The sequence below is a fragment of the Serinus canaria genome, chromosome 26 (assembly GCF_022539315.1).
Source record: "Serinus canaria isolate serCan28SL12 chromosome 26, serCan2020, whole genome shotgun sequence".
NCBI classification, from domain to species: domain Eukaryota; kingdom Metazoa; phylum Chordata; class Aves; order Passeriformes; family Fringillidae; genus Serinus; species Serinus canaria.
The window spans coordinates 3,948,284-3,971,287 of record NC_066339.1 but is presented as its reverse complement, the minus strand read 5'-3'; the positions used below and the strand labels follow the sequence as shown (position 1 = coordinate 3,971,287).

The following is a 23,004-nucleotide window of genomic DNA, read 5'->3' as shown; positions in this document are numbered from 1 at the left end:
CCATCCCCTCCCAAACCAGGCGGATTTGCTGCCTTTTCCTGGGATAACAAAAGCCTTGGGGACACCAGGAAGGGGACAGCAGGATGAGAGGGAATGTGTCCTGCAGGAAAATCCATGGCATTGGACAGGGATGCTGGTTTGGGGGATGAGGATCCTTTCATTTTCCCTTTCCTTTCATTTTCCCTTTTCATTTCCCTTTCTTTCCTTTCCTTTCCTTTCCTTTTTTCCTTTCCTTTCCTTTTCCTTTCCTTCCTTTCTTTCCTTTCCTTTCCTTTCCTTTCCTTTCCTTTCCTTTCCTTTCCTTTCCTTTCCTTTCCTTTCCTTTCCTTTTTCCTTTCCTTCCTTCCTTTCTTTCCTTTCCTTTCCTTTTCCTTTCCTTTCCTTTTCCTTTCCTTTCCTTCCTTCCTTTCCTTTTCCTTTTCCTTTCCTTCCTTTCCTTTCCTTTCCTTCCCTTCCTTCCCCTTCCCTTCCCTTTCCCTTCCCATTCCCTTCTCCATTCCCATTCCCATTCCCATTCCCATTCCCATTCCCCTTTTTCCTTCCCTTTTCCTTCCCCTTCTCCTCCTTCTCCTTTCCCTTCCCGATGTCCCCATGGAGAAGCCACCAGCTGCCACCTCCTCCTCCACACCATTCCCACCCTCCAAATCCCGCCGGGACCAGGGAACAAAGGGAGGGAAGCAGCTGGAAAAGGGATGTGCGGCGAGGTGACAGCGCTGTCACCCCGGCAGGGAGGACACCGAGCCCGCGGTGACCCTGCTGGGTGACACAAAGCCCGGCTGGGGACATTTCCTGCTGGATCCTGTGGCTCAGGCACCAGGAATGTCACAGAACCGGGCGCGGCTCCGCGCAAAGGGGCGGTTGTCGCTCCCGCCCTGGATTTTCCAGTCCCAAAAGTCATCCAGAGGATGGCGAGGGCGGTGGCACCTTGGGGACAACCTCAGAGGGGGCGGTGGCACCTTGGGGACAACCTCAGAGGGGGCGGTGGCCTCGGTGGCCGCGCGTCCCGAACGGTTCTGGCACCACCTTCTGGACAAAACATTCCCGGGAAAAAAAAAAAAACAACCGGGAATGCGGCTGAGAGCGGGGGAGGTGGCGCTGCCACTGTCCCCAAGCGATGTCCCCTCCTCGGCCGGAATCATGGAATGCTTGGGATGGGGGGGGATTTCAGGATTTAGGGAAGGAAGGGACAACTTCCATGATGGGATGCCAGGGTGCTCCAAGCCCTGCCCGACCTGGCCTTGGACACTTCCAGGGATGGAGCAGCCGCGGATTCGGTGGGAATTCTGTGCCAGGGTGTCCCCACCAGCGTGACCCTGGCAATCCAGGTGTGTCCCTGGCACTTCCAAGTGTGTCCCAGGCACTCCAGGAGTGCCCCTCGCTCTCCAGGTGTGCCCCTGGCAGTCCAGGAGCGTTCCTGGCACTCCAGGTGTGCCCCTGGCACTCCAGGTGTGCCCCTGGCACTCCTGGAGCGTCCCTGGCACTCCAGGTTGTGTCCCTGGCACTCCAGGAGCGTTCCTGGCACTCCAGGTGTGTCCCTGGCACTCCAGGTTGTGTCCCTGGCACTCCAGGAGCGCCCCTGGCACTCCAGGTGTGCCCCTGGCTCTCCTCCCTGCTCCAAGGTGCCAGCCTGGGAACACCACACCCACAATCCCTGTGGCTCCCCCTGGCATTCCCAACTGGAGCAGACCCTGGAATTTCCTCCTGCCCTTCACACCTGGTGTGAATTCCAGCTGCTCTGGGGGGATGGTGCCAGGGAATTCCTGCTGGGAATGCTGGAGATGCTGATGAACCTCTGCCACCCATCCCAGAACATCCCCTGGGGGCTCCATCCATCCCTGATTTCCTGCAATCCAGCCTGGGGCGATGCCAACAAAACCTCCTGCAGCTCTGGGAATGTTTTCCAGCTGGATCTGCTTTTCCCTCTTTGCCAGCACCCCAAATCCAACCCAAACCATCCCAGGAAGGATCAGGAGGAGGAGCTGAAGCCAAAAGTTCTGCTGGGGCTTTGCTCCTGCCTGGCACAAGGAGGGAGCTGGGCTGGATCCCACATTGCCCATGTCCAGAGCCAGGGATGTGCCTGGCATGCAGAGAGGGCACAGCTGGCACCGACCCCAGGATCCTGGGGAGCCTTTGGGATGGAGAGAGGGAAATAGGGCTTTGATGGAAAGGGGAAAGGAAAGGAAAGATGTGAATTAGGGAATGGAGATAAATAGGGAAAAGGGGAAAAAACCGGGAAAAACACACGGGGACAAATAACGGAGGATTAACCAGATTTCCGGTAAAGGTCGGAAAAGGGAAGGTTTTGGGAAGGTTTGGGAAGGTTTGGAGGTTGTGGGAAGTGTGTTTGTTACTTTAATGAAGGAAGGGAGGGGAGTGGCAGTGACTTTCCTTCCTCCTCGTTTGTTCCCTTCTCCTTTCCTTCCTCCTTCCCCTTCCCCCTTCTCGCCTATCCCCTTCCCCTTCCCGTTCCCCCTCCCCCTTCCCCCTCCCCTTCCCCCTCCCCCTCCTTCCTTCCCCCTTCCCCTTGCCCCCCTTCCCTTCCCCCTGTCCCCTTCCACCTTCCTTCCCCCCACCCCTTCCCCTTCCCCTTACCCCCTTCCCCCCTTCCCTCTTTCCCCCTTCCACGTCCCCCTTGCAACTTCGCCCCTTCCCACCGCCTCCTTACCCCTTCCCCGTTCCCCCTAATCACTTCCCCTGTCCCCTTCCCCTTCACAGCCCACCGCCTTCCACTGTCCCCCCTTCCCCTTCCCCCTTCACCGCCTTTCCCCTCCCCTTCCCATTTTGCAACAACTTCTTCATCCATTTTATAAACCGTCTTTACAAGAAAAAAACCCAATTCCCCATATCCAGTTTGGGTTTTTTTTTTTTTTTTTTTGGGAATACTGCAGGAAATTCCCGGATTTTTTAATATTTATTCCTGCAGTTTTTTATCCTGATCATCAGGAAAATCAACCTTGGGGTGTTTTTAGGGATAAATAAGGTGAGAACAAGGATTGTGCCCCAAGGTGGGAATTCTGAGTGAAGTTTTTAAGGAATAAACCTCCAGGAAGTTGGAATTTCTTCCCAAAATTCCAGAGATTCCCAGAACCCTGGGGGTGTCACCTCCAATGGGAGCTGGCAGCAAAATTTTGGTTAAATCCCAAAATTTAAATCCTTAAGAATCCCTGGGAAAAAAAAATCCAGTTTATTCCTCCTCAACCTGAATTTTGGGATCATTTCCCAGCTCCTGCCAGGAATTCCAGCCCTAAACCCCAAACCCCACCCACAAACCCAACCCAAAATTGGATTTTCCAGCTGGTTTTTTTTTTTTTTTCTTCCCCCAAATAAATTTATCTTGCAAATCTCTTTATTCCAACACACAGATTAGTCCTGAAGAGTTTCTTATGTACAGAAATAGAATTTTTTTTTTTTTTTTTTTTTTTAGGTAGAAAAAACCCCAACAAAGCGGCCACAAATCAAGGAAAAATCCATAAAAAGCCAAATCCAAACTTTGCCCCCACCCCCCCCCGAAATGATACAAAAATAAAAATCTGCAGATCACAGTTTTGATTTAAATCCCTCCCAAGTTTTGCTTCCCAGGTGCTTTAAGGAATTTTAGAGGGGAAAAAAGGAGCTCTGAGGGTTTGGTGGGAATTAAATTCAATTTTCAGGTGGAATAGCTGGGAAAAGGAGGTTGGAGAAGTGGGGAAAGCTCATCCATGGGAATTCTGATTAAAAAAAATCTCATTTTTTCCAAGGTTTCAAATCTCTGGAAGCAGCTGGGGATTCCCAGCTCTCCCAAGGTTCTCCTGAGCACCAAGAAATTCGAGGTGTCCATAAAGAAATGAAGCACCAAAATCCCAAAAATCCCAAAAAAATCCCCCCAAAAAATCCCCAAAAATATAAAAAAAAAAAAAATCCCAAAATAATCCCCCAAAAAATCAAAACACCCAAAAATCATCCCCCCAAAAATATCCCAAAAAATCCCCAAAAATCCAAAAAAATGCCCACAAAAAAAAAAAAAATCCCCGCAAAAATATCCCCAAAAATCCCAAAATCCCAAAAAAATCCCCCAAAAATGCAAAAATATCCCCAAAAAATCCCAAAAATAAAAAAAAATCCCCCCAAAAATCCTAAAAAATCTCCCCAAAATATATTAAAAAAAAAATCCCAAAAAATCCCCAAAAAAATCCTCCAAAAATCCCCCCAAAAATCCCAGGGATTGGGAGATCCACGGGAAAATTCATGCAGTGGATTTTCCTTGGAATGATCAGAAATTCCACACTTTTTTCTTCTTGGAATTCCATTTTCCCCCCCCTGAATTAAAGAGCAGATCCAATGGGAGTAAAATCCTCCAAAAAAAAAAAAGAGAAAAAAAATGCAAAAATTCCAAATGGAATTCTCAGGATTTGAGGGAATTTTTTTTAATAAAAAATTTTTAAATTTTTTATTTTAAAGGAAAAAAATCCAATTTTTGGGATGGCAAACAGTTGGAATTGGAGTTAATACCACTCTAATTTAAATTTCTAATTGCACCACAAAAAGAGAATTTTTCAACTCCAAGCAGTCACTTCCTGCGAGAAAAATAAAGAATAAACCCAAAAATTCTGGGATTTTCAAATCAGGAAGAAATAATTCTCTTCCAAATTAAAACCTGAAGGGATTAAGGATAAATTTAAAGCACTTTAAAGTTGGTTTTTTTTTCTACAAAATGGAAATTATTCTGGCCAGCTGAACAAATAATTGATTTATTGACCCAGCTTTGTGCAAACATTGGAATTTTTTCCATTTTTATTTTCCCTGCTTGGAAAATTCCCACACCAACCTCCAGCTCCAAAGTTCTTTTTTCCCTCAAGGATTTTGATTAAATAATGTCATATTTTAAATTAAGAAGATAAATAAAGAGTTTTGTCCTCTCACTGAAATGTTTTTTGGTGAGCCCAGTGCAGACACAAAGAGTTAATACTGATTTTTTTTGGGGATAGAAAACAAAGAAATTTTTTGCCCTTTAAATTTCCTTAAATCCAAGAAAATTTCCTTAAATCCAAGAAAATTATCAGGATAAAAGAGATTGGATATAAAAATTCACTTCAATCCCTCTCCCAAAGCAGAATTACAGCAAAGATGAATTAAATAATTCAGGAATTTTCCTCCCTAAATTCAAGCATCATCCACAGCCTCATTAAGTTTTAATTATTAATTGGGAGGAGGAATTTCCTTGCAGGCCCTGGAAAAGGGAATTATTGAAATCAATCAGAGCAAAGCTTGGCTGGAATATTTAAACCTCAAAATACCCAAATATTGGATTATTCCAAGCAAAAAAAAAAAATGGGGAAAAAATCCTTTAAAAGAAAGGATTTTTTAAAAATGAGGTTTTTGAAAAAGCTGGAAAAAAAATGGAGAAACACACCAAAAAAAAAAATCCCTCAGGGAATTTTAAATCAAAACTGCAATTCCAGGGAATGAACCCCATAAATATTTCCTTCAAAATATTCTTTTTTTTTTGTGGTTTTTTTTTTTTTTCCAAAAGTGCAAAAATCCAAGGGGAGAGTCGCCACACTTCCCAAGGTATGGCAGGAAAAGGCATTTTTTGGGAATGGGTTGAACCCCAAGCAGTCTGGGTTGTGTGTGTGTCAAGTGCTAATTAACAGGAATGCAATTAGAGCTCTCACCCTTCTGGGGGATCTCCAGGGGGGTTTTTATCTCAATATCAAAATGAGAATTTGTTGAATATCAAACTGAGGAAAAAAAAAAAAAATGGAAAACAAACCCCAAAAAAAATCCCATTTTTCTCCCCATTCCAGCACATGCAGCTGCCACTTGTGATGGAGATGTCACCAACTGAAGGGTGAGGCGAATTGCAGGAGGTGGAAGGTTCTAGAAGGGGTCAGTCCTGTGGGAATGGGGCTGCTGGAGCCTCTGGAATACCCTCAGCCTGTGCTCAGGGCTCAGGCAGAAGCCGATGGCCTCCTCGGTCTCCTGGATGCGGCGCTGGAAGCGGCAGCCGTCCCGAGCCAGCTCCTCCCAGGGACCCCTGCGGTCCTCCTCGCTGCTGATGTAGTACTCTGTCACCTCCTCCTGGAATGTCACCTGCAACAGGAAGGCAGTCAGGCAGGGATTCTCAGGAAAATCAAATTTAAAGTGGTGATTTTGGGGGTTGAGTGGTGAAAGGGTTGGGAATTGTTTCTTAAGTGTATTGGGAAGGGATTCCTGACTGGGATGGGATTGCCAGAGGAGCTGGGGCTGCTCCAGCCCTGGAGTGTCCAAGGCCAGGCTGGAGAGTGGATAAAGTGGCAAAAAATCAGATAAAAATAAGTAAAATATGGATTAAAATATTATAGAAATAATCAGACTGTGAGGCCCTTTCAGTTCCTCCTCGCTGCTGATGTAGTACTCTGTCACCTCCTCCTGGAATGTCACCTGCAACAGGAAGGGATTCAGGCAGGGATTCTCAGGAAAATCAAGTTTAAAGTGGTGAATTTGGTATTAAATTGTTGAGGAGTGAAAGGGTTTGGAATTGTTTCTTAAGCGCATTGGGAAGGGAATCCTGACTGGGATGGGATTGCCAGAGGAGCTGGGGCTGCTCCAGACCTGGAGTGTCCAAGGCCAGGCTGGAGAGTGGATAAAAACAAGAAAAAAATAGATACAAATAGATAAAAATGAATAAAATATGGATTAAAATATTCTAGAAATAATCAGACTGTGAGGCCCTTTCTGTTCCTCCTGGCTGCTGATGTAACACTCTGTCACCTCCTCCTGGAATGTCACCTGCAACAGGAAGGGATTCAGGCAGGGATTCTCAGGAAAATCAAGTTTAAAGTGGTGATTTTGGGGGTTGAGTGGTGAAAGGGTTTGGAATTGTTTCTTAAGTGTATTGGGAAGGGATTCCTGACTGGGATGGGATTGCCAGAGGAGCTGGGGCTGCTCCAGACCTGGAGTGTCCAAGGCCAGGCTGGAGAGTGGATAAAGTGGCAAAAAATCAGATAAAAATGAATAAAATATGGATTAAAATATTCTAGAAATAATCAGACTGTGAGGCCCTTTCTGTTCCTCCTGGCTGCTGATGTAACACTCTGTCACCTCCTCCTGGAATGTCACCTGAAACAGAAAGGGATTCAGGCAGGGATTCTCAGGAAAATCAAATTTAAAGTGGTGAATTTGGGGTTTGAGTGGTGAAAGGGTTTGGAATTGTTTCTTAAGTGTGTTGGGAAGGGATTCCTGACTGGGATGGGACTGCCAGAGGAGCTGGGGCTGCTCCAGACCTGGAGTGTCCAAGGCCAGGCTGGAGAGTGGATAAAAATGGCACAAAAAATAGATAAAAATAAATAAAATATGGATAAAAATTGTTTTAAAATATGGATTAAAATATTATGAAAATAAACAGAATATTATTTAAATATGTGTGGGACTGCTGCTGGGATTCTGGGATCCCTGCTGGGATTCTGGGATTGCTGAGGATTTCCCAACAACCCTCCCAAAAAAATCAGAAGGGTTTTGTTGAGTCAAGAGCCCAGTGAGTCACAGATAAGGAAGGAACAGGGGACAACACTCATCCCAACGTGACCAGAACAACCTGTCCTGGATTAAAAATTCACCAACTCCCAATCCCTCCTGGAATTCCTGGGGTGGAGTTCATGTTGGGAAATTCAAAATATACACAGAAAAACTCCCAATCCCTCCTGGAATTCCTGGGGTGGAGTTCATGTAGGGAAATTCAAAATATACACAGAAAAACTGTCACAATCCCTCCTGGAATTCCAGACATGAAGTTTATGTAAAAAATTAAAAATATACACACAAAAACTGCCACAATGCCTCCTGGAATTTCAGGGGAGTGAAGTTCATGTAGAAAATTAAAAATATACACAGAAAAACTGTCACAATCCCTCTTGGAATTCCAGGGGGTGGAGTTCACGTAATGAAATTAAAAATATACACAGAAAAACTGTCACAATCCCTCTTGGAATTCCAGGGGGTGGAGTTCACATAATGAAATTAAAAATATACACAGAAAAACTGTCACAATTCTTCCTGGAATTCCAGGGGGTGGAGTTCACACGATAAAATTAAAAATCTCCACACCAAAGTGTCCCTTTTAACTCCTTCTGGCAGCTATTCAGCTATTTTAAGCAAATAAAGCAATTTATAGGCTGAGGATCTGCACTTGGCAGGGTTTAGACCAAGATCACAGGAAGGATTTAAGGGTGAGTTAAACCCAGCTTATTTCAGGCTCCTGCTGGACTGTTTGTGCCTCTGCATTCAGCTCTAAAAAGGCACAAACTGAGCCTATAAAATCAGCATTGATTCCTCAGAACAAATCCTGCTGCAGGACAAATATTCCTGGAAGCAAGAAAAAAAAAAAACAAATCATGGAAATGTAAAAATAAAATAAAAAATTGCTGCTCCACTCCTAGGATTGATCAGGAGGGTGCCAAGGAGGAAAACCTGGAATTCCAGCAGGGTTTGGGTGATGCCATTCCTTCCATCAGGGACATTTCCCACTCTGCCCCAGGACAGGAGGAAGAGGAGACTCCAGAAATCAGCGGGTGAGGATGAAGAAATTCCCACAGTGCCACCAACACTCCCAGATTTTACAGCTGTGGGAACAAAACACCGCGGGATTCCAGCTGGGAATGGCCTTGAGGTGGCTGAAAATTCCCAAAAATGCTCGGGAATGTGCCTGGCTCTGCAGCAGGGGCTCCAGGAGCTGTTTCATCAGCCCCATCCCCACCTTGCAGCTTTTTTACATCACTCGGAGCCGCAATTCCCGGCGCTCTGACGTCATTTGGGAGATTGCAGCCAGCTCATCCCTTCTTTCAGCACCCAAACCCAAAATCCCTGCTGCAACCCCTCGGGAGTGCTCTCAGTCAATTATCGACCGGAATTAAGGCAGGAAATCAATGGAGCTGCTGGGAAAATAGGAAATCATTGTGAATATTTGCTGTTTGAATGGTTTGTTCCACCACTGGATTGGCCAGGGTTTGGTACTCAAGTCATTCCTCAGCCAGAGGTTTGAGGAATCCACCTTGAACATCTGCAGCTCCTAAAAATTTAGGATCAATTCCTGTTTATCTGCAGCCCAGCACAGGCATCAGTATTGTTATTAATGCCCAAATTAATTAAAAAAATCAAATTATTTTGTTTGGGCTCAAAAGTCCAGTTTTTGAATACATCCCTTCCATAAATATCTATCCCATAATTCTAATAGAATCATTATTTATATAAATAGCAAAGCAATAAATATCTATCCCATAATTCTAATGAAATGATTATATTTATAAACAGCAAAGCAATAAATATCTATCCCATAATTCTAATAGAATCATTATTTATATAAATAGCAAAGCAATAAACAGCTATCCCATAATTCTAATAGAATCATTATTTATATAAATAGGAAAGCAATAAATATCTATCCCATAATTCTAATAGAATCATTATTTATATAAATAGCAAAGCCATAAATATCTATCCCATAATTCTAATAGAATCATTATTTGTATAAATAGGAAAGCCATGAACAGCTATCCCATAATTCTAATAGAATCATTATTTATATAAATAGGAAAGCCATAAACAGCTAATCCATAATTCTAATAGAATTATTATATTTATAAAAAATAAAATATGATAATATTTATTACTATATTAAATGGAAATGGGAATATTGGGATAATTTATATGGGAACCCCAAATTTACTCCACAGCACTCAACAAGCCCAGCTGGGTTATATAAAAAAATCCTAAAAAATCTTTCAGTTTCAGGTCTTGAGTAACTTCCTTTGAACAAAAACTGGTGATTTTCAGGGAAACTCCTCACAGCTCCGGAGTTTCTCAGGGAAAAATTTCCACTCCAGGCCTGGAGATTCTCTGACGTCGAAACCATAAGAGAAACAGAAGAGAAATGGCAACTAAAAAGGGAAACAGAACTTTTGAGTCTAGAGAAAAGAATTCTCCTCCCCGGTAGTCAGCGAGAATGAGCCTCAGAATTTCCCATCACGTGCCAAGGATGAGGCTCAACATTCCAGGGAAATTATCAGCACATATGGAACGCTGACCTCACCCCCACTTGGCTCAACGTGGCTTTGTTTTTTAATTTTTTTAACATAAAAACATTAATAAAATCTGTATACCTTTTTCCTCTTGGAACTGGCGGTTTTCTCCCTGCCCTGCCCCAATTCAGTGCTCCCGCAGTTGTGTTTTTCCAGCTGTACCCTACACAGGCTGAAACGCTCCGAGGTGACACAAGTCGCCCTCTCTGTCCCCTGGAAACCCGGCGTCCCTTTTTTCTCCGCTGTCTGAAAGGCCGCCGTGAAATTTAAAGGGTTGTAGGGATCGTCCGAGCTACAGAACGAGTTCCAAAGTTTCAAGTTCTCCGCCTCATCCACGCTGTCACAGTCCCACTCGTCCTCCTCGGAACTCGGCGAGCCCTCGGAGGACTCTGCCCACGAGTCTTCCTCCTCCTCCTCCTCCTCCTCCTCCAGGTCCGACATTCCCTTTCCCGGCTCGCTGGAAGACGTCTGGATGGTGGCTGTGAAGTTCTGAGGGTTGTAGGGATCCAAGCTGTAGAAGGAATTCCACAGATGAAGCCTCTCCCCGTCCTGGCTGCCGCCGTCTGAGTCCGAGGGCAGCTCTTCGCTGTCAAACCCGTCATCATCATCTTCATCATCATCATCATCACCATCGTCCCAGTCTTCCTCACCCTCACTCTCCTCCCCGCTGGATACTCCCCCGATGATATAATCGATTAATTTATTCGCACAGGCAGGTCTGGTGGAAATTGGGAAGTCTCGCTCTGTTTCCGAGTCCTCACGTTCCTCTTCAGCCAAGGCTTCTCCCACCTCGGCCGCGTCCCGGAGCCCCTCCTGCCCCTCGGGGACACCTCCGGGCTGTCTCCCCGCATCCTCGGGCTGCTCTAAATCCCCAATTTCCCTGCAGACACCTCTGTGCTGCTGCTGCTGCTCCTCCTCCAGGCTGTGGTAGCCGTGGTCGGGGTCGGGCACGGGCAGATGCCAGCGCTGGAGGAACGCCAGGCGCTTGCTGCGCAGGAATTCAACCTCGGGCAGGCCCTCGGCTCGCAGCGGCTGCGGCAGGTGGCTCTTGCCCTGCTCCAAACCCAGCACGTACCAATCCACGGGAAGGGCCCCCAGGCTGTTCCTTACCAGCCCAGCTCCCCACAGCCCCGCGGGTTCCGAGCCGCCCTCCGGCCGCTTCTCCGGGAGCTTCTCCTCGGTCCAGTCCAGCGAGGTGTCCGCCCTGGGCAGCAGCACCAGCGGTGGCGGCGCCTTGGCGGGGCAGAGCGCGGAGCTCAGCGCGGCGCCGGGCAGCAGCCGCTGCAGGAGGGCGGGAAGCGGCGACAGCAGCTGCGACACCACGCGCAGCCATGAGAAGGGCGAGCTCGCCTGGGACGAGCCGCCGGCGGGCGCCGCGCTGGGCCCCGCCAGCTTCGGCCAGGCCCCGGCCAGGCCCAGTCGGGCCCATCCCAAGCCGGGGCCGGCGCGTTCGCGTCCGCTGTGCTCCATGAGGCCGTTCAGCGCTGCCAGCGGTGCGGAGGGGTGTGTGGAGCGGCGCTCCGTGGCGGGGCGGTGAGTCTGAAGGCTCGGGGGGCGGCGGGCAGCTCCGGTTCGGGTCTCGACTCCATCCTGAGGCAGCTTCAGCGCAAAATGGCGGCGCCACCGCCTCGGCCCTTCTCGGTCGAGGAGGGAGGGGCGGGGCGTCACCTCCTCTGCCCCGCCTACTTCGCGTCACCACCTCCCATTGGGCGGTGTCGGAAGAACCACGCCCACTCCAGCGTGGCCACGCCCCGCAGGGATTGCATCAGCCGGCGCGCGGCGCACGGCAGCGCCCCCTAGCGGCGCGGCGGGGGCTGGGGGGAGCGGGGGGACCCCGAGCCCACCCGGGATCGGTCACGGGACACTGTGGGGACACTTTGGGGACACTTTGTCAGCTCCAGGGATAGCGCTGGGCGAGGCGCGCACTGCGAGAGGAGCTGGAGGGTGCTGGGAGTTGAGGGAGGCAGTCCCCAGACCCCCCCCCGGAGGGTGCGGTAGGCAAAGGTGCGGACAGATGTGTGCCCAGATGTGCAGGCAGAGGGACAGATGTGCCACCCCTGCCTTTCATCCCCTTTTTTGTCCTCCGTGTTCCAGGCAGGAGGGTCCCAAGGCAGGAGATTCCCAACTCCCCCACCCCTGGAGAAACCAGACCGCCCCCCACGCCCCAACTGCCACCAGATCCAATATTTAAAACTTTTAATATAAAGGTTAAAGTTAATTATTCTCGATCCTGAGAAACATTTCGTCCGTTTACGGAGCTGTCGCTGTAAACAAAGCACCACAGGCACCAAGCCCGCCCCCGGGGCCGGGTGGCAGGCGGGAAGGACACAGATGTCCCCAGCGCACGGGGACAGCGAGGGTGGCCGGCAGCCACATGGGACGGGCAACTCGCCACGCCGCTCTCCTTTGGGAGCGAATTCCCCGCGGTGGGAATTGCCCGATTCCTGAGGTGGGGAGGGGTCCACACCCCCCCCCCCCCCACAACCTCCCCCTCCCCTCCGCCCCCGGTGCTCACTCTACTCGTTATTAAAAAAAATTAAAATACCGATATCCCAAAGGAAGAAATAACCCCCGAACCGCCCCGCGCCCCGCCCTCCCCGCGTTGCTCCCTTGACACAAGGTAAACTTAAAAAAGAAGCCACTTTTGGGGACACTTCTGGTGGAGGGGGACTCAGAGGGTGCCGTGGCCGCGGGAGCCCAGGGCGAACCAGCCCATCTTCTCCTGGGCCAGGTCCAGGTCGCGGAGGCGAATTCCCACCTCCCCCAGCAGGATGTTCTCCCAAAATCCTTCCTCGCTCAGCACGCTCAGCCGCAGCTCCCGCTGCTCCAGGTCCCCCCGGGGGATCCCGTCGTACACCAGCTGTGGGACACAACGGGGACAAACCCTCAGCCACGGACGGCCACCCCTGGGGACGCCCCAAATGCGACCCCGCTCCCTCCTCCTACCATCTCGTTGTAGGTGGGGTTGCAGGTTTTTCGGGCCACTTTGGTTTTCCTCTTGGTGGTTTTTTGGGGGTCGGGCAGCAGGTAGGTCTTGACGTAGGGGTCGGGGTCGTTGCCGTCCTGCAGGGGTGGCTGTGGGGCAGATTGGGGACACGCCGTGAGCACAGGGAGGGGACAGCCCCCCCAACCCCGCTCCTGTGGGTCCTACCAGCCCTCGGATGTGCATCACCATGATGAAGAGCTTGTTGTTCTTGTAGGAGATGGAGAGTTTCACCTCCCCGCCGACCTTGCCCAGGGATCGAGCCCACGTGGCGTCTGGAGAGGGGGACAGCAGGGATGGGACACTCCTGGTGTCACCCCCTGCCATCATCCCCCCCCCCCCAAATCACCCCTTCCCCACCTGCCGGCTTTGGGGTCGGGTTGGTTCCAGCCGCCTTCTCATCCCGGGGCAGGGGGTGGAAGAAGGTGTAGATGAGGTCACACTGCAGGGTCAGGAGGTGACATTAGTGGTGACAGCCATGACAACATCCCCGCCACTCCAAACCGGGGCACGCCAACAGAGCTGCGTTGTCCCCGAGCGTTTCCCCACCCCGCCGGTGGTGGCCCTGGCGCTGTCCCCACCTCCCCGCAGCCCCCACCCCGTGTCCCCACCTCTGCCACCTCGGGGGCAGCGTGGATCAGGTGCCAGATGTAGCCGTTGAGCTCCTCCTTGCGCCGCTCGGCCACCGCCTCGCCCCGCGAGCGCCCGATGACAAACCTGCTGGGGAAGCTGCGGGGACGGACCCTCAGCGGGGTCCTGGGAGGTTTTGGGGACCCCCTGGGAGGTCCTGAGGGGCTTCAGAGGTACCTGGGCAGCAGCGAGGAGGGGAAGAGGAGGCGCAGTTTGTTGTGCAGCTCCTGGAACTCCTCGAAGGTGCGCTGCACGAAGGTGACCTCGCCGGGGTTGTCCCTCTGCACCTTCACCACGTAGGTCTGCGGAGAGGCAGGGCTGTGACGTGACATGGGGAGCTGGGGTGTCCCCAACCCAGCCTGGGCCTGTCCCCAGCTGTCCCCACTCACGTAGCCCTTGCTGGGGTTGAAGACCCTCTCGTGGCGGCAGAGGAAGACGTCGCGGATCCGGCCGGACGTTTTGAGGGTGTGCGTGCGGGGCGCGAAGGACAGCGTGGGCCGCGCCTCCGAGCCCGTGAACTTCATCTGAGCCAGGTTGTGGATGAAGAAGTTGAGCTTGGTGGCCACGCTGCCCAGGCTGGACTCGATCAACCTGCAACAAAGCCACCAGGTGATGTTCACAGGAGTCCCAGGGAGAGGGAAGAGATGGGGCTCTTGACTCCATGTTTCAGAAGGCTGAGTTATTATTTTATGATATATGTTAGATTAAAACTATACTAAAACAATAGAAGAAAGGATTTCAGCAGAAGGCTTGAAAAGGAATAGGAAAAGAATGGAATGAATAACAAAAGCCCCTGACTCTCAGAGAGTCCGAGCCAGCTGACTGTGATTGGCCTTTAATTAAAAACAACCAACATGGACCAATCCCAGATCCACCTGTTGATTCCACAGCAGCAGAGAATCATTGTTCACATTTTGTTCCTGAGGCCTCTCAGCTTCTCAGGAGAAAAAATCCTCAGGAAAGGATTTTTCATAAAACACATCTGTGATACCACCATCCAAGGGAGCCTCCAGCCACTGCTGTGTCACCTGCCCGTGTCCCCTACCTGGTGAAGTAGGTGGTGGCATCGGCATCAGAGTCCTGTGGCCTCAGCGCGTCGTAGACGTACTTGAGGTCCTCCAGGTCGGAGAGCTCGGGGATGCCGCAGGACAGCATCTGGCAGGGAGGGCAGGGGTGAGGACAGGGGACAAAGGGACCCCCGTGCCACGCTGAGGGGAACGTTGTGGCCCCCCAGCTCTCACCAGCCCCAGCAGGTTGAGGAAGAGGTGGGTGTGCTTGCGGATCAGGTTGTAGGCCTGGCAGCACAGGTCCACGAAGTCGTGGAAGCGGCTGGAGGGCTTGTCCCCGCCGTTGATGACATACGCCATGTCCGAGGTGAAGACGAAGGGTGCACGGTCCCTGAGACGGGGGACAGGAGGGACAAAGTGAGCAGGGGTGGGGGGCAGGACGAGGAGAGAGAGAGAGGTGACCCACTGCCAGGACATGGAGAGGGAGAGGTCACTGATCACCAGGATGAGGAGAGGGAGAGAGGTGACCCACTGCCAGGACAGGGAGAGGGAGAGGGAGAGGTCACTGATCACCAGGATGAGGAGAGGGAAAGGTCACTGATCACCAAGATGAGGAGAGGGAGAAGTGACCACTGCCAGGACATGGAGAGGGAGAGGGAGAGGTCACTGATCACCAGGATGAGGAGAGGGAGAGGTCACTGATCACCAGGATGAGGAGAGGGAGAGGTGACCACTGCCAGGACAGGGAGAGAGGGAGGTCACCTCCCACCAGGACATGGAGAGGGGGAGATCACTATGGCCACCACTGGGATGACAGGGAGAGGTCACCCACCACCAGGACACGAAGAAGGAAATGTCACTCCACACCAGGACCAAGAGCTTCCCCCTCGGCAGGGATGAGGGCAGGAGGTCCCAGGGGCCTCTCTCACCTCTTGATGTTGCCGAACATCTGGGCGTGGCCCAGGAACCGGCCGAAATCGATGTGGAACATGTGGCCCGTGGTCTTGAGCATGATGTTGTCGTTGTGCCTGTCACAGATGCCCAGCACGTAGGTGGCCACGCAGCAGCCGGCACAGGAGTAGATGAAGTTTTCCACGGCCTGGAAAGGAGGGAAGGAGAAAGGATGGATACGATGGGAAGCAAAGGGCTGGTCCCTGGAATGGGGGACATGAGGAGCAGGGATTCTTCCTCACCTTTTCATACTCATCCTCCTCGGGGTTGTGTTTCTGCAGCCAGTCCGCCAGCGGCCGGTCCTTGAAGGAGCCGGTCACGCCGTGCTCCACCTGGATTTTCCGCAGGGTCTCGGCGTTGGGGATCATCTCCACCATGCCTGGCAGGTGGGACAGTGGGGTGAGACCCTTCAACCCCCAGAACCACGACCCCGACCCCCTCAGTCACCAACCCAACTGCTCCCCACCCGTCACCACGGCGTGACAGGGAAGGGCTGGTGGGATCAGGATGTCCTGGGCCATCCCCAGCCCCACCAGGGAGCCCTGGGGACACCCAAACTCCGTCTCACCTCGCCCGCGGCCGGTGGAGAAGCAGCGGAAGATGACCATGCGCATGTCCAGCCCCTCCTGCACCCAGATCTTGTTCATGATGCGGATCATCTGCAGCGTCAGCATGTCCTGCCGCAGGTCATCGCCACACTGCCGGGGGAAGAGCCAGCAGGGCCATCAGGGCCAGGGGAGAGCCATCAGAGCCACCAGGGCCATCAGGGCCAGGGAAGAGCCACCAGAGCCAGGGGAGAGCCACCAGAGCCACCAGAGCCATCAGGGCCATCAGAGCCACCAGAGCCATCAGAGCCACCAGGGCCATCAGGGCCAGGGAAGAGCCACCAGAGCCAGGGGAGAGCCACCAGAGCCACCAGAGCCATCAGGGCCATCAGAGCCACCAGAGCCATCAGAGCCAGGGGAGAGCCACCAAAGCCACCAGAGCCATCAGAGCCCTCAGAGCCAGGGGAGAGCCATCAGAGCCACCAGAGCCATCAGGACCAGGGGAGAGCCATCAGGGCCATCAGGGCCACCAGAGCCATCAGAGCCAGGGGAGAGCTATCAGGGCCACCAAAGCCACCAGAGCCACCAAAGCAAGGGGAGAGCCATCAGAGCCCTCAGAGCCCAGAGTGGGGGGAATCTCGGAGGGCTGTGCCAGGATTTGGGCGTTTCCAAGGGCGTTTCCAGGCTGACCTTGAAGATGACGCGGATGTTCTCCCCGAGCGGATCGACGTTCTGGAAGGAGAGCTTCAGCGGGACGGCGTTGGAGTTGAAGTAGGAGCAGTCCTGCCGTGGGAAGGAGGGAGGGGCAGGCGGTCAGGGCGAGCCGGGAGCGGGCAGAGGAGCCCCCCGAGCCCCCCGGGGCTGGCACTCACCCGGGGCACGATGCCCTTGACCAGCAGGCTGGGGCTGAGCGGCAGCCGGCACGAGCCGTGGGCCTTGAAGAACTGCGCCACGTCCTCCAGCCCCTCGCGCAGGATGGCCTGAGGGGCGGGAATGGGGTGGGATCCGTGGGAATGGGGTGGGGATGGGGTGGGGATGGGGTGGGGATGGGGTGGGATCCGTGGGAATGGGGTGGGAATGGGATCCATGGGAATGGGGTGGGGAATAGGAAGGAAATGGGGTGGGGATGGGGTGGGATGGTATCCGTGGGAATGGGGTGGGATCCGTGGGAATGGGATGGAAATGGGGTGGGAATGGGATCCATGGGAATGGGGTGGGAATGGGGTGGGATCCATGGGAATGGGGTGGGATGGGATCCATGGGAATGGGGTGGGATCCGTGGGAATGGGGTGGGATCGGGGAAGGAATGGAGTAGGATGGGATCCGTGGGAATGGGATGGGATAGGATGGGACCCATTGGAATAGGGTGGGATGGGCAAGAGACAAGGTAGGAATGGGATGGGGAGGATGGGCATGGGATAGGGTGGGATGGGATGGAAATGGAATGGGGTGGGCAAGGGATAGAGAGACCGTGGGATAGGGCAGGCATGGACAGGGTGGGAATGGGATGGGATGGGATGGGATGGGATGACCATGGGATAGAAATGGGATGGAGAGGGGTGGGCATGGGATGGGGTGGGCACAGGATGGAGCACGCATGGAACACAGCGGGCAAACCCCCGGGCACACATGGGATAGGGTAGGAACGTGATGGGACCAGGTGGGCATGGGACAGGAGGGCTGAGTGTGGGACAGAGGGCTGGCACCCCTGGCACCCCTCCCAGCACCGCGGCACCCACCTGGCGGGCGGACGGGGCGGCGTCCCGGACCTGCTGTGCCAGCCTGGCCAGCGTGCTGACCAGCAGGCACTGCCGGTCAAACTCCTCGCGCAGCCCCTTCCCGCAGCAGCACAGCAGCGCTGCCAGCAGGTACTGGTACCGGATGCTGAACTGGGAGTCCTTGAGGCCGTCCTTCAGCAGCCTGCTGGGGACACGCGGGGTCAGGACAGGCTCGAGGTGGCCCTCAGCCTGGGGACACACAGGGTCAGGACAGGCTTGAGGTGGCCCTCGGCTTGGGGACACACAGGGTCAGGACAGGCTCGAGGTGGCCCTCAGCTTGGGGACACACAGGGTCAGGACAGGCTCGAGGTGGCCCTCGGCTTGGGGACACACAGGGTCAGGACAGGCTCGAGGTGGCCCTCAGCTTGGGGACATGCGGGGTCAGGCCAGGCTTGAGGTGGCCCTCAGCTTGGGGACACGCAGGGTCAGGCCAGGCTTGAGGTGGCCCTTGGCTTGGGGACACGTGGGGTCAGGCCAGGCTTGAGGTGGCCCTCGGCTTGGGGACACACAGGGTCAGGACAGGCTCGAGGTGGCCCTCGGCTTGGGGACACACAGGGTCAGGTCAGGCTTGAGGTGGCCCTCAGCTTGGGGACATGCGGTGTCAGGCCAGGCTTGAGTTGGCCCTCAGCTTGGGGACACGTGGGGTCAGGCCAGGCTCGGGGATCTGTGGGGTCTGGCCAACTTCAGGGTCCTAGCCAGCTTGGGGACACACGGGGTCAGGCCAGGCTCAAGGTCCTGCCCAGTATGAGGACATGCAGGGTCAGGCCAGGCTCAGGGTCCCACCTGGTTTGGGGACATGTGGAGTTAGGCCAGGCTCAAGGTGCCCCTCTGGTTTGGGGACATGTAGGGTCAGGCCAAGCTTGGGGACCCCACCAGATTGGGGACATGTGGGGTCAGGCCAGCCTTAGGGACTGCTCTGGTTTGGGGACTCATGGCATCAGGCCAGGTTCGGGGACCCCATCAGATTGGGGACATGCAGGGTCAGGCCAGGCTCAGGGTCCCCTCTGGTTTGGGGACACGCAGGGTCAGGCCAGGCTCAGGGTCCCCTCTGGTTTGGGGACACACAGGGTCAGGCCAGGCTCAGGGTGCCCCCACAGCTCCCAGAGCCCCCCAAACCCACCAGAAGAAGTAGTGGGTGATCTTCAGGTCACAAATCGCCCTCTTCATGAGGAAGCGCACCAGGGGGCTGTCCAGGTAGCACTCGTACTTCAGAGCCTGCGCAGGGACAGTGTCACAGGGGCACGGTGGCACCGGCGGGCACCCCTTGGCACACCCCGGTGCCACCGCTCACCTGCACCAGCTGGGGCAGGTAATCCAGCAGCTCCGTGTCCGAGATGGAGTCAATCCACTGCACGGCCGTCCTCCTCACCTCCTGGTCTGGGAACCTGCAGCCAGGACGGACACATTCCATGGGGTGACAGCGTCCTCCCACAGGGCACGGGGTGTCCCCACAGCCAGGGGTGGCTTACGTGGCGTGCAGCAGCCCCAGGGCGTCCTGGTGGCTCATGGAGGTCCACTGGCTGAGCAGGGCATAGATGTCGGGCAGGCAGCCCCAGTCCCAGCTGGGGGCACTGGCCAGCAGCATGGGCAGGGTGCCAGGGGACGCGTGGCAGTGGCAGCGCTTCTCCCACAGCCGCTGCCGGTCCGCGTCCGTCAGCCTGAGGGGACACCGTGGGGACAGCGTCAGGGAGGGCGTGGCTGGGCTGGCGTGGGGTGGGAGGGTGAGGAGGTGGCATCCCTGTGACCCCAGGACATGTGGGAGGGTGAGGAGGTGGCATCCCTGTGACCCACTGTGTGTGGAGAGAATGGCGGTGGCAGGATTGGGAGGTGGCATCCCTGTGACCCCAAAACACGTGGGAGCTCAGGGAGGTGACATTCCTGTGCCCCACTGTGCGTGGAGAGAATGGGGGTGGCAGAATGGGGCGGTGGCACCCCTGTGCCCTCCTCACACATGACCAGAACAGGGCTGGCAGGATGGGGTGCGTGTCCCCTCTGCCCCCCAATAAATCCCCTGAGCCCTCCCTGCATCACGGCCCTTCCCCTGGCATGGATGGCCTGGTGGCAGCAGGACCCTGCTGAGGGACAGCCAGCTGTGCCCTGGGGGCACTGAGCTGTCCCTGGCTGTCCCCCTGCCCAGGGACCCCCGAGCCAGCCCTGCTGGCCTTTGGGCAGCTGCTGACACCCGATCCCCCCTGGGCAGCTCCGGCCGTGCCAGCCTGGCCGAGGCACCGTCCAGCTGTCCCCGAGGAGGGGACAACAGGGAGGGCAGAGCACGGGAGAACCCCCCAGCCCCAAAACCTCCAGCCCCGCAGGGAGGGACTCGCCCTGTGACACCCCCTGTGCGTGCCAGGGCGGTGTCACCTGTGTCCCCCCGGGTTTATTTACCAATAAAGGGATTTTTTCTGCATGGCCTCCCGCAGCTGGCGCTGGTCCTCCTCCCCCAGGCTGCCGAAGTCGTACCTGGGGCTGGCCCCGGCCGCGGGCGGGCTGGTGAACTTCACCTCGAAGGCCGAGGTGGGGAAGTCGATCTGGGGCAGAGGGAGAGGGTGAGGGACCCCCAGGAGGAGCTTTGCGGGGGGGGGGGGGTCAGTGCCCCTGGAGTGCCAGGACGTACCTGCAGGATGACGCTGTCGGGCTGGTTGAAGTTTGGGGCGCTCGACCTGGCCCTGGAGTTGTCCTGAGTGGCCGGCCACAAGCCCAGGAGCTTCCGCCCGCAGGTCAGGACCCTGGGGGGGGACAAAGGGTGGCACTGGGGGGGGGGCACTCTGCTGGGACACGAGGGTGGCACTGCTGCTGGTGCTGAGGCACTGGGGACACCGAGGTTTTGGGGACCCCACGGCACTGGAGACCCTCCTGTGCCCTCCAAGGATGCCAGTCCAGCCCCTCCCTGTGCCCACGGTGCTGAGAACCCCATGGCACTTGGGACCCCAAGGTTCTGGGGACCCTCCTGTCCCTGTCCCCAGGGATGCCAGCCCAGCCTCTTGCCATGCCCAGGGTGCAGAGAACCCCATGGCACTGGGGACCCCGAGGTTCTGGGGACCCCAAGCTGCTGGAGACCCTCCTGTGCCCACCCAAGGATGCCCAGCACACCCCACGTACTGCCTGAAGTTGAAGAGGGGGGTGGTGACCCAGCCCAGGGCCTCGGGGACCCTCCGCTGCTTGTTGGCGTCGGAGGAGCTGCCCGGGGGTGGCACGGGCACGGCAAAGAGGGTGACACTGAGCAGGGTCTCCCGGGGCAGCCGGTTCACCTGGACCGGGAAGCAAATCCTGCAGGAGAGAGGGTGGGGACAGGCTCAGGGGACCAGGGATGGGCTCGGGGTGCAGAGGGTGAGATCAGGGTGCCAGGGACCAGCTCAGGGTGCCGGGGACGGGCTGGGGTGCCAGGGACAGGTTTGGGGTGCCGGGGACAGGCTCAGGGTGCCAGGGATGGGCTCAGGGTGCCAATGATGGGCACGGGGTGCCAGGGATGGGCTTGGGGTGCCGGGGACGGGCTGGGGGCACAGGGGACAGGCTCAGGGTGCCAGGGACAGGTTCAGGGTGCAGGGGACAGGCTCAAGGTGCCAGGGACGGGCTGGGGGCGCAAGGGGACAGGCTCAGGGTGCCAGGGACAATCTCAGGGTTCCAGGGATAGGCTGGGGGTGCCAGGGACAGGTTCAGGGTGCAGGGGACAGGCTCAAGGTGCCAGGAACAGGTTTGGGGTGCAGGGGACAGGCTCAGGGTGTCAGGGACAAGCTCAGGGTGCCAGGGATGGGCTGGGGGTGCCAGGGACAGGTTCAGGGTGCAGGCTCAAAGTGCCAGGAACAGGTTTGGGGTGCAGGTGACAGGCTCAGGGTGTCAGGGACAAGCTCAGGGTGCCAGGGATGGGCTTAGGGTGCCAGGATCAGGTTCAGGGTGCCAGGGTCCCCTCCTTGGATGCCCCAGGAGAGCCCGGCCCTACAGCCGCCTTTTCTGCAGGCACCCGGGTGTCTTTGGAAGTTTCTGGAAGTCTCTGGAATTCCCTGAAGTCCCGGCCACCCCGCAGGTTTGGGGACAGCCAGCAGGAGCCGCGGCAGCTCCGGGCAGCCCGGCTGCGCTCTCCGTCCCACGAAGGTGACCGCAGGGCCATGGCCCTCCAGTGACAGCCCCGCCGGGCACTGACCTTGCCCCACAACCCGGGGGGACCCCCGGGGCTGGGATTCCTCTCTGGCGCTCCCAGGGAGCTCGGGGTGGCAGCTACATCCCGCGGGAAGGACGGGGAAGGATCCCCGGGCTCGCCGCCGTCCCGCCGGGCTCCTGTCCTTGGGGGCACCGGCGCCCTCTAAAATTATCCCGTCCCATCCCCACCTCCCGGGCCGCCGTGGATGCCAGGCGTGGCGAGGGCTCAGCACGGCCTCCCCGCCTGCTCCCGGTGCTATTTTGGGAGCAGATCCCCTTTCCCGGGGGTTGCTATTTCCGGGCAATGACACAAAAACTTCCAACACCCAAAAAAAAAAAAAAAAAAGAAACGGCACGGAGGGGAGGAGGAGCAGGGGAGGGGATGATGATGGGGAGGATGATGAAGGAGGCGTGGGTGGGACCCCCGTGGCCAGCCCGTGGCCTTACTGCTGGTCCCAAATGATGAGGTGGAAGAGGTATTTGTAGACGTGGGCCTTCCTGGTGAGCAGGGGGCTGCACAGCTCCTTCCCGCCGTGGCTGAGGGAGCACGAGAGGTAGAAATCTTCATAACTGCGGGAGAAACGCCCAATGAGCCGGGTGGGGTCACCTGAGTCCCTAAATCCTGTCCTGAGGATGGGGAAGGGGTTGGGGGGGCTTTATCTGGGCCACCAGAACCCCTAAATCCTGCCCTGAGGATGGGGAAGGGGTGGGAGAGGCTTTACTTGGATCACCAGAACCCCTAAATCCTGTCCCAAGGATGGGAAAGGGGATGGGGCTTTACCCAGGTCACCAGAACCCCTAAATCCTTCCCCACCCAGGTCACCAGAACCCCTAAATCCTTCCCCACCCAGGTCACCAGAACCCCTAAATCCTTCCCCACCCAGGTCACCAGAACCCCTAAATCCTGCCTCAAGGATGGAAAATGCGTGGGTATTTATCCAGGCC

The 23,004-nt window shown here is 55.4% G+C and overlaps 2 protein-coding genes across 3 annotated transcripts in view; both read right to left on the bottom strand.

Moving 5' to 3' along the window:
* Nucleotides 1–4,711: 4,711 nt before the first annotated feature.
* On the bottom strand, nucleotides 4,712–11,703 carry PPP1R15B (protein phosphatase 1 regulatory subunit 15B). The gene is made up of 2 exons (XM_009099799.4): nucleotides 10,113–11,703; nucleotides 4,712–6,069 (listed from the first exon to the last, which is right to left on the bottom strand). Exons 1-2 carry the CDS (start codon nucleotides 11,499–11,501, stop codon nucleotides 5,857–5,859), a joined length of 1,602 nt encoding a protein of 533 aa, XP_009098047.1. The 5' UTR covers nucleotides 11,502–11,703; the 3' UTR covers nucleotides 4,712–5,856.
* Nucleotides 11,704–12,210: 507 nt separating this feature from the next.
* The window catches only part of PIK3C2B (phosphatidylinositol-4-phosphate 3-kinase catalytic subunit type 2 beta), a 33,719-nt gene continuing 22,925 nt past the window's right edge, over nucleotides 12,211–23,004 (bottom strand). For both annotated transcript variants that reach the window (XM_050985236.1, XM_050985237.1), the window contains 22 exons: nucleotides 22,507–22,629; nucleotides 21,025–21,192; nucleotides 20,540–20,651; nucleotides 20,311–20,453; nucleotides 19,395–19,583; nucleotides 19,217–19,310; nucleotides 19,046–19,140; nucleotides 17,887–18,067; nucleotides 17,020–17,127; nucleotides 16,838–16,930; nucleotides 16,171–16,300; nucleotides 15,845–15,981; nucleotides 15,581–15,750; nucleotides 14,886–15,042; nucleotides 14,690–14,799; nucleotides 14,034–14,235; nucleotides 13,822–13,946; nucleotides 13,626–13,743; nucleotides 13,375–13,456; nucleotides 13,183–13,289; nucleotides 12,978–13,106; nucleotides 12,211–12,891 (listed from right to left, as the gene is read on the bottom strand). In XM_050985236.1, coding sequence (XP_050841193.1) covers nucleotides 12,703–12,891; nucleotides 12,978–13,106; nucleotides 13,183–13,289; nucleotides 13,375–13,456; nucleotides 13,626–13,743; nucleotides 13,822–13,946; nucleotides 14,034–14,235; nucleotides 14,690–14,799; nucleotides 14,886–15,042; nucleotides 15,581–15,750; nucleotides 15,845–15,981; nucleotides 16,171–16,300; nucleotides 16,838–16,930; nucleotides 17,020–17,127; nucleotides 17,887–18,067; nucleotides 19,046–19,140; nucleotides 19,217–19,310; nucleotides 19,395–19,583; nucleotides 20,311–20,453; nucleotides 20,540–20,651; nucleotides 21,025–21,192; nucleotides 22,507–22,629 — 2,962 coding nt within the window. In that variant the 3' untranslated portion in view covers nucleotides 12,211–12,702. The remainder of the gene's footprint in view (nucleotides 12,892–12,977; nucleotides 13,107–13,182; nucleotides 13,290–13,374; nucleotides 13,457–13,625; nucleotides 13,744–13,821; nucleotides 13,947–14,033; nucleotides 14,236–14,689; nucleotides 14,800–14,885; nucleotides 15,043–15,580; nucleotides 15,751–15,844; nucleotides 15,982–16,170; nucleotides 16,301–16,837; nucleotides 16,931–17,019; nucleotides 17,128–17,886; nucleotides 18,068–19,045; nucleotides 19,141–19,216; nucleotides 19,311–19,394; nucleotides 19,584–20,310; nucleotides 20,454–20,539; nucleotides 20,652–21,024; nucleotides 21,193–22,506; nucleotides 22,630–23,004) is intronic.

What these genes read in the sequence shown, in the direction of transcription:
- PPP1R15B (XM_009099799.4), bottom strand. Translation starts at nt 11,501, where the DNA reads ATGGAGCACAGCGGACGCGAACGCGCCGGCCCCGGCTTGGGATGGGCC. An exon ending in CCAGTTCCAAGAGGAAAAAG is followed by an intron (nt 6,070 to 10,112) that starts GTATACAGATTT and finishes TTCCTGTTGCAG; the next exon opens with GTGACATTCCAGGAGGAGGT.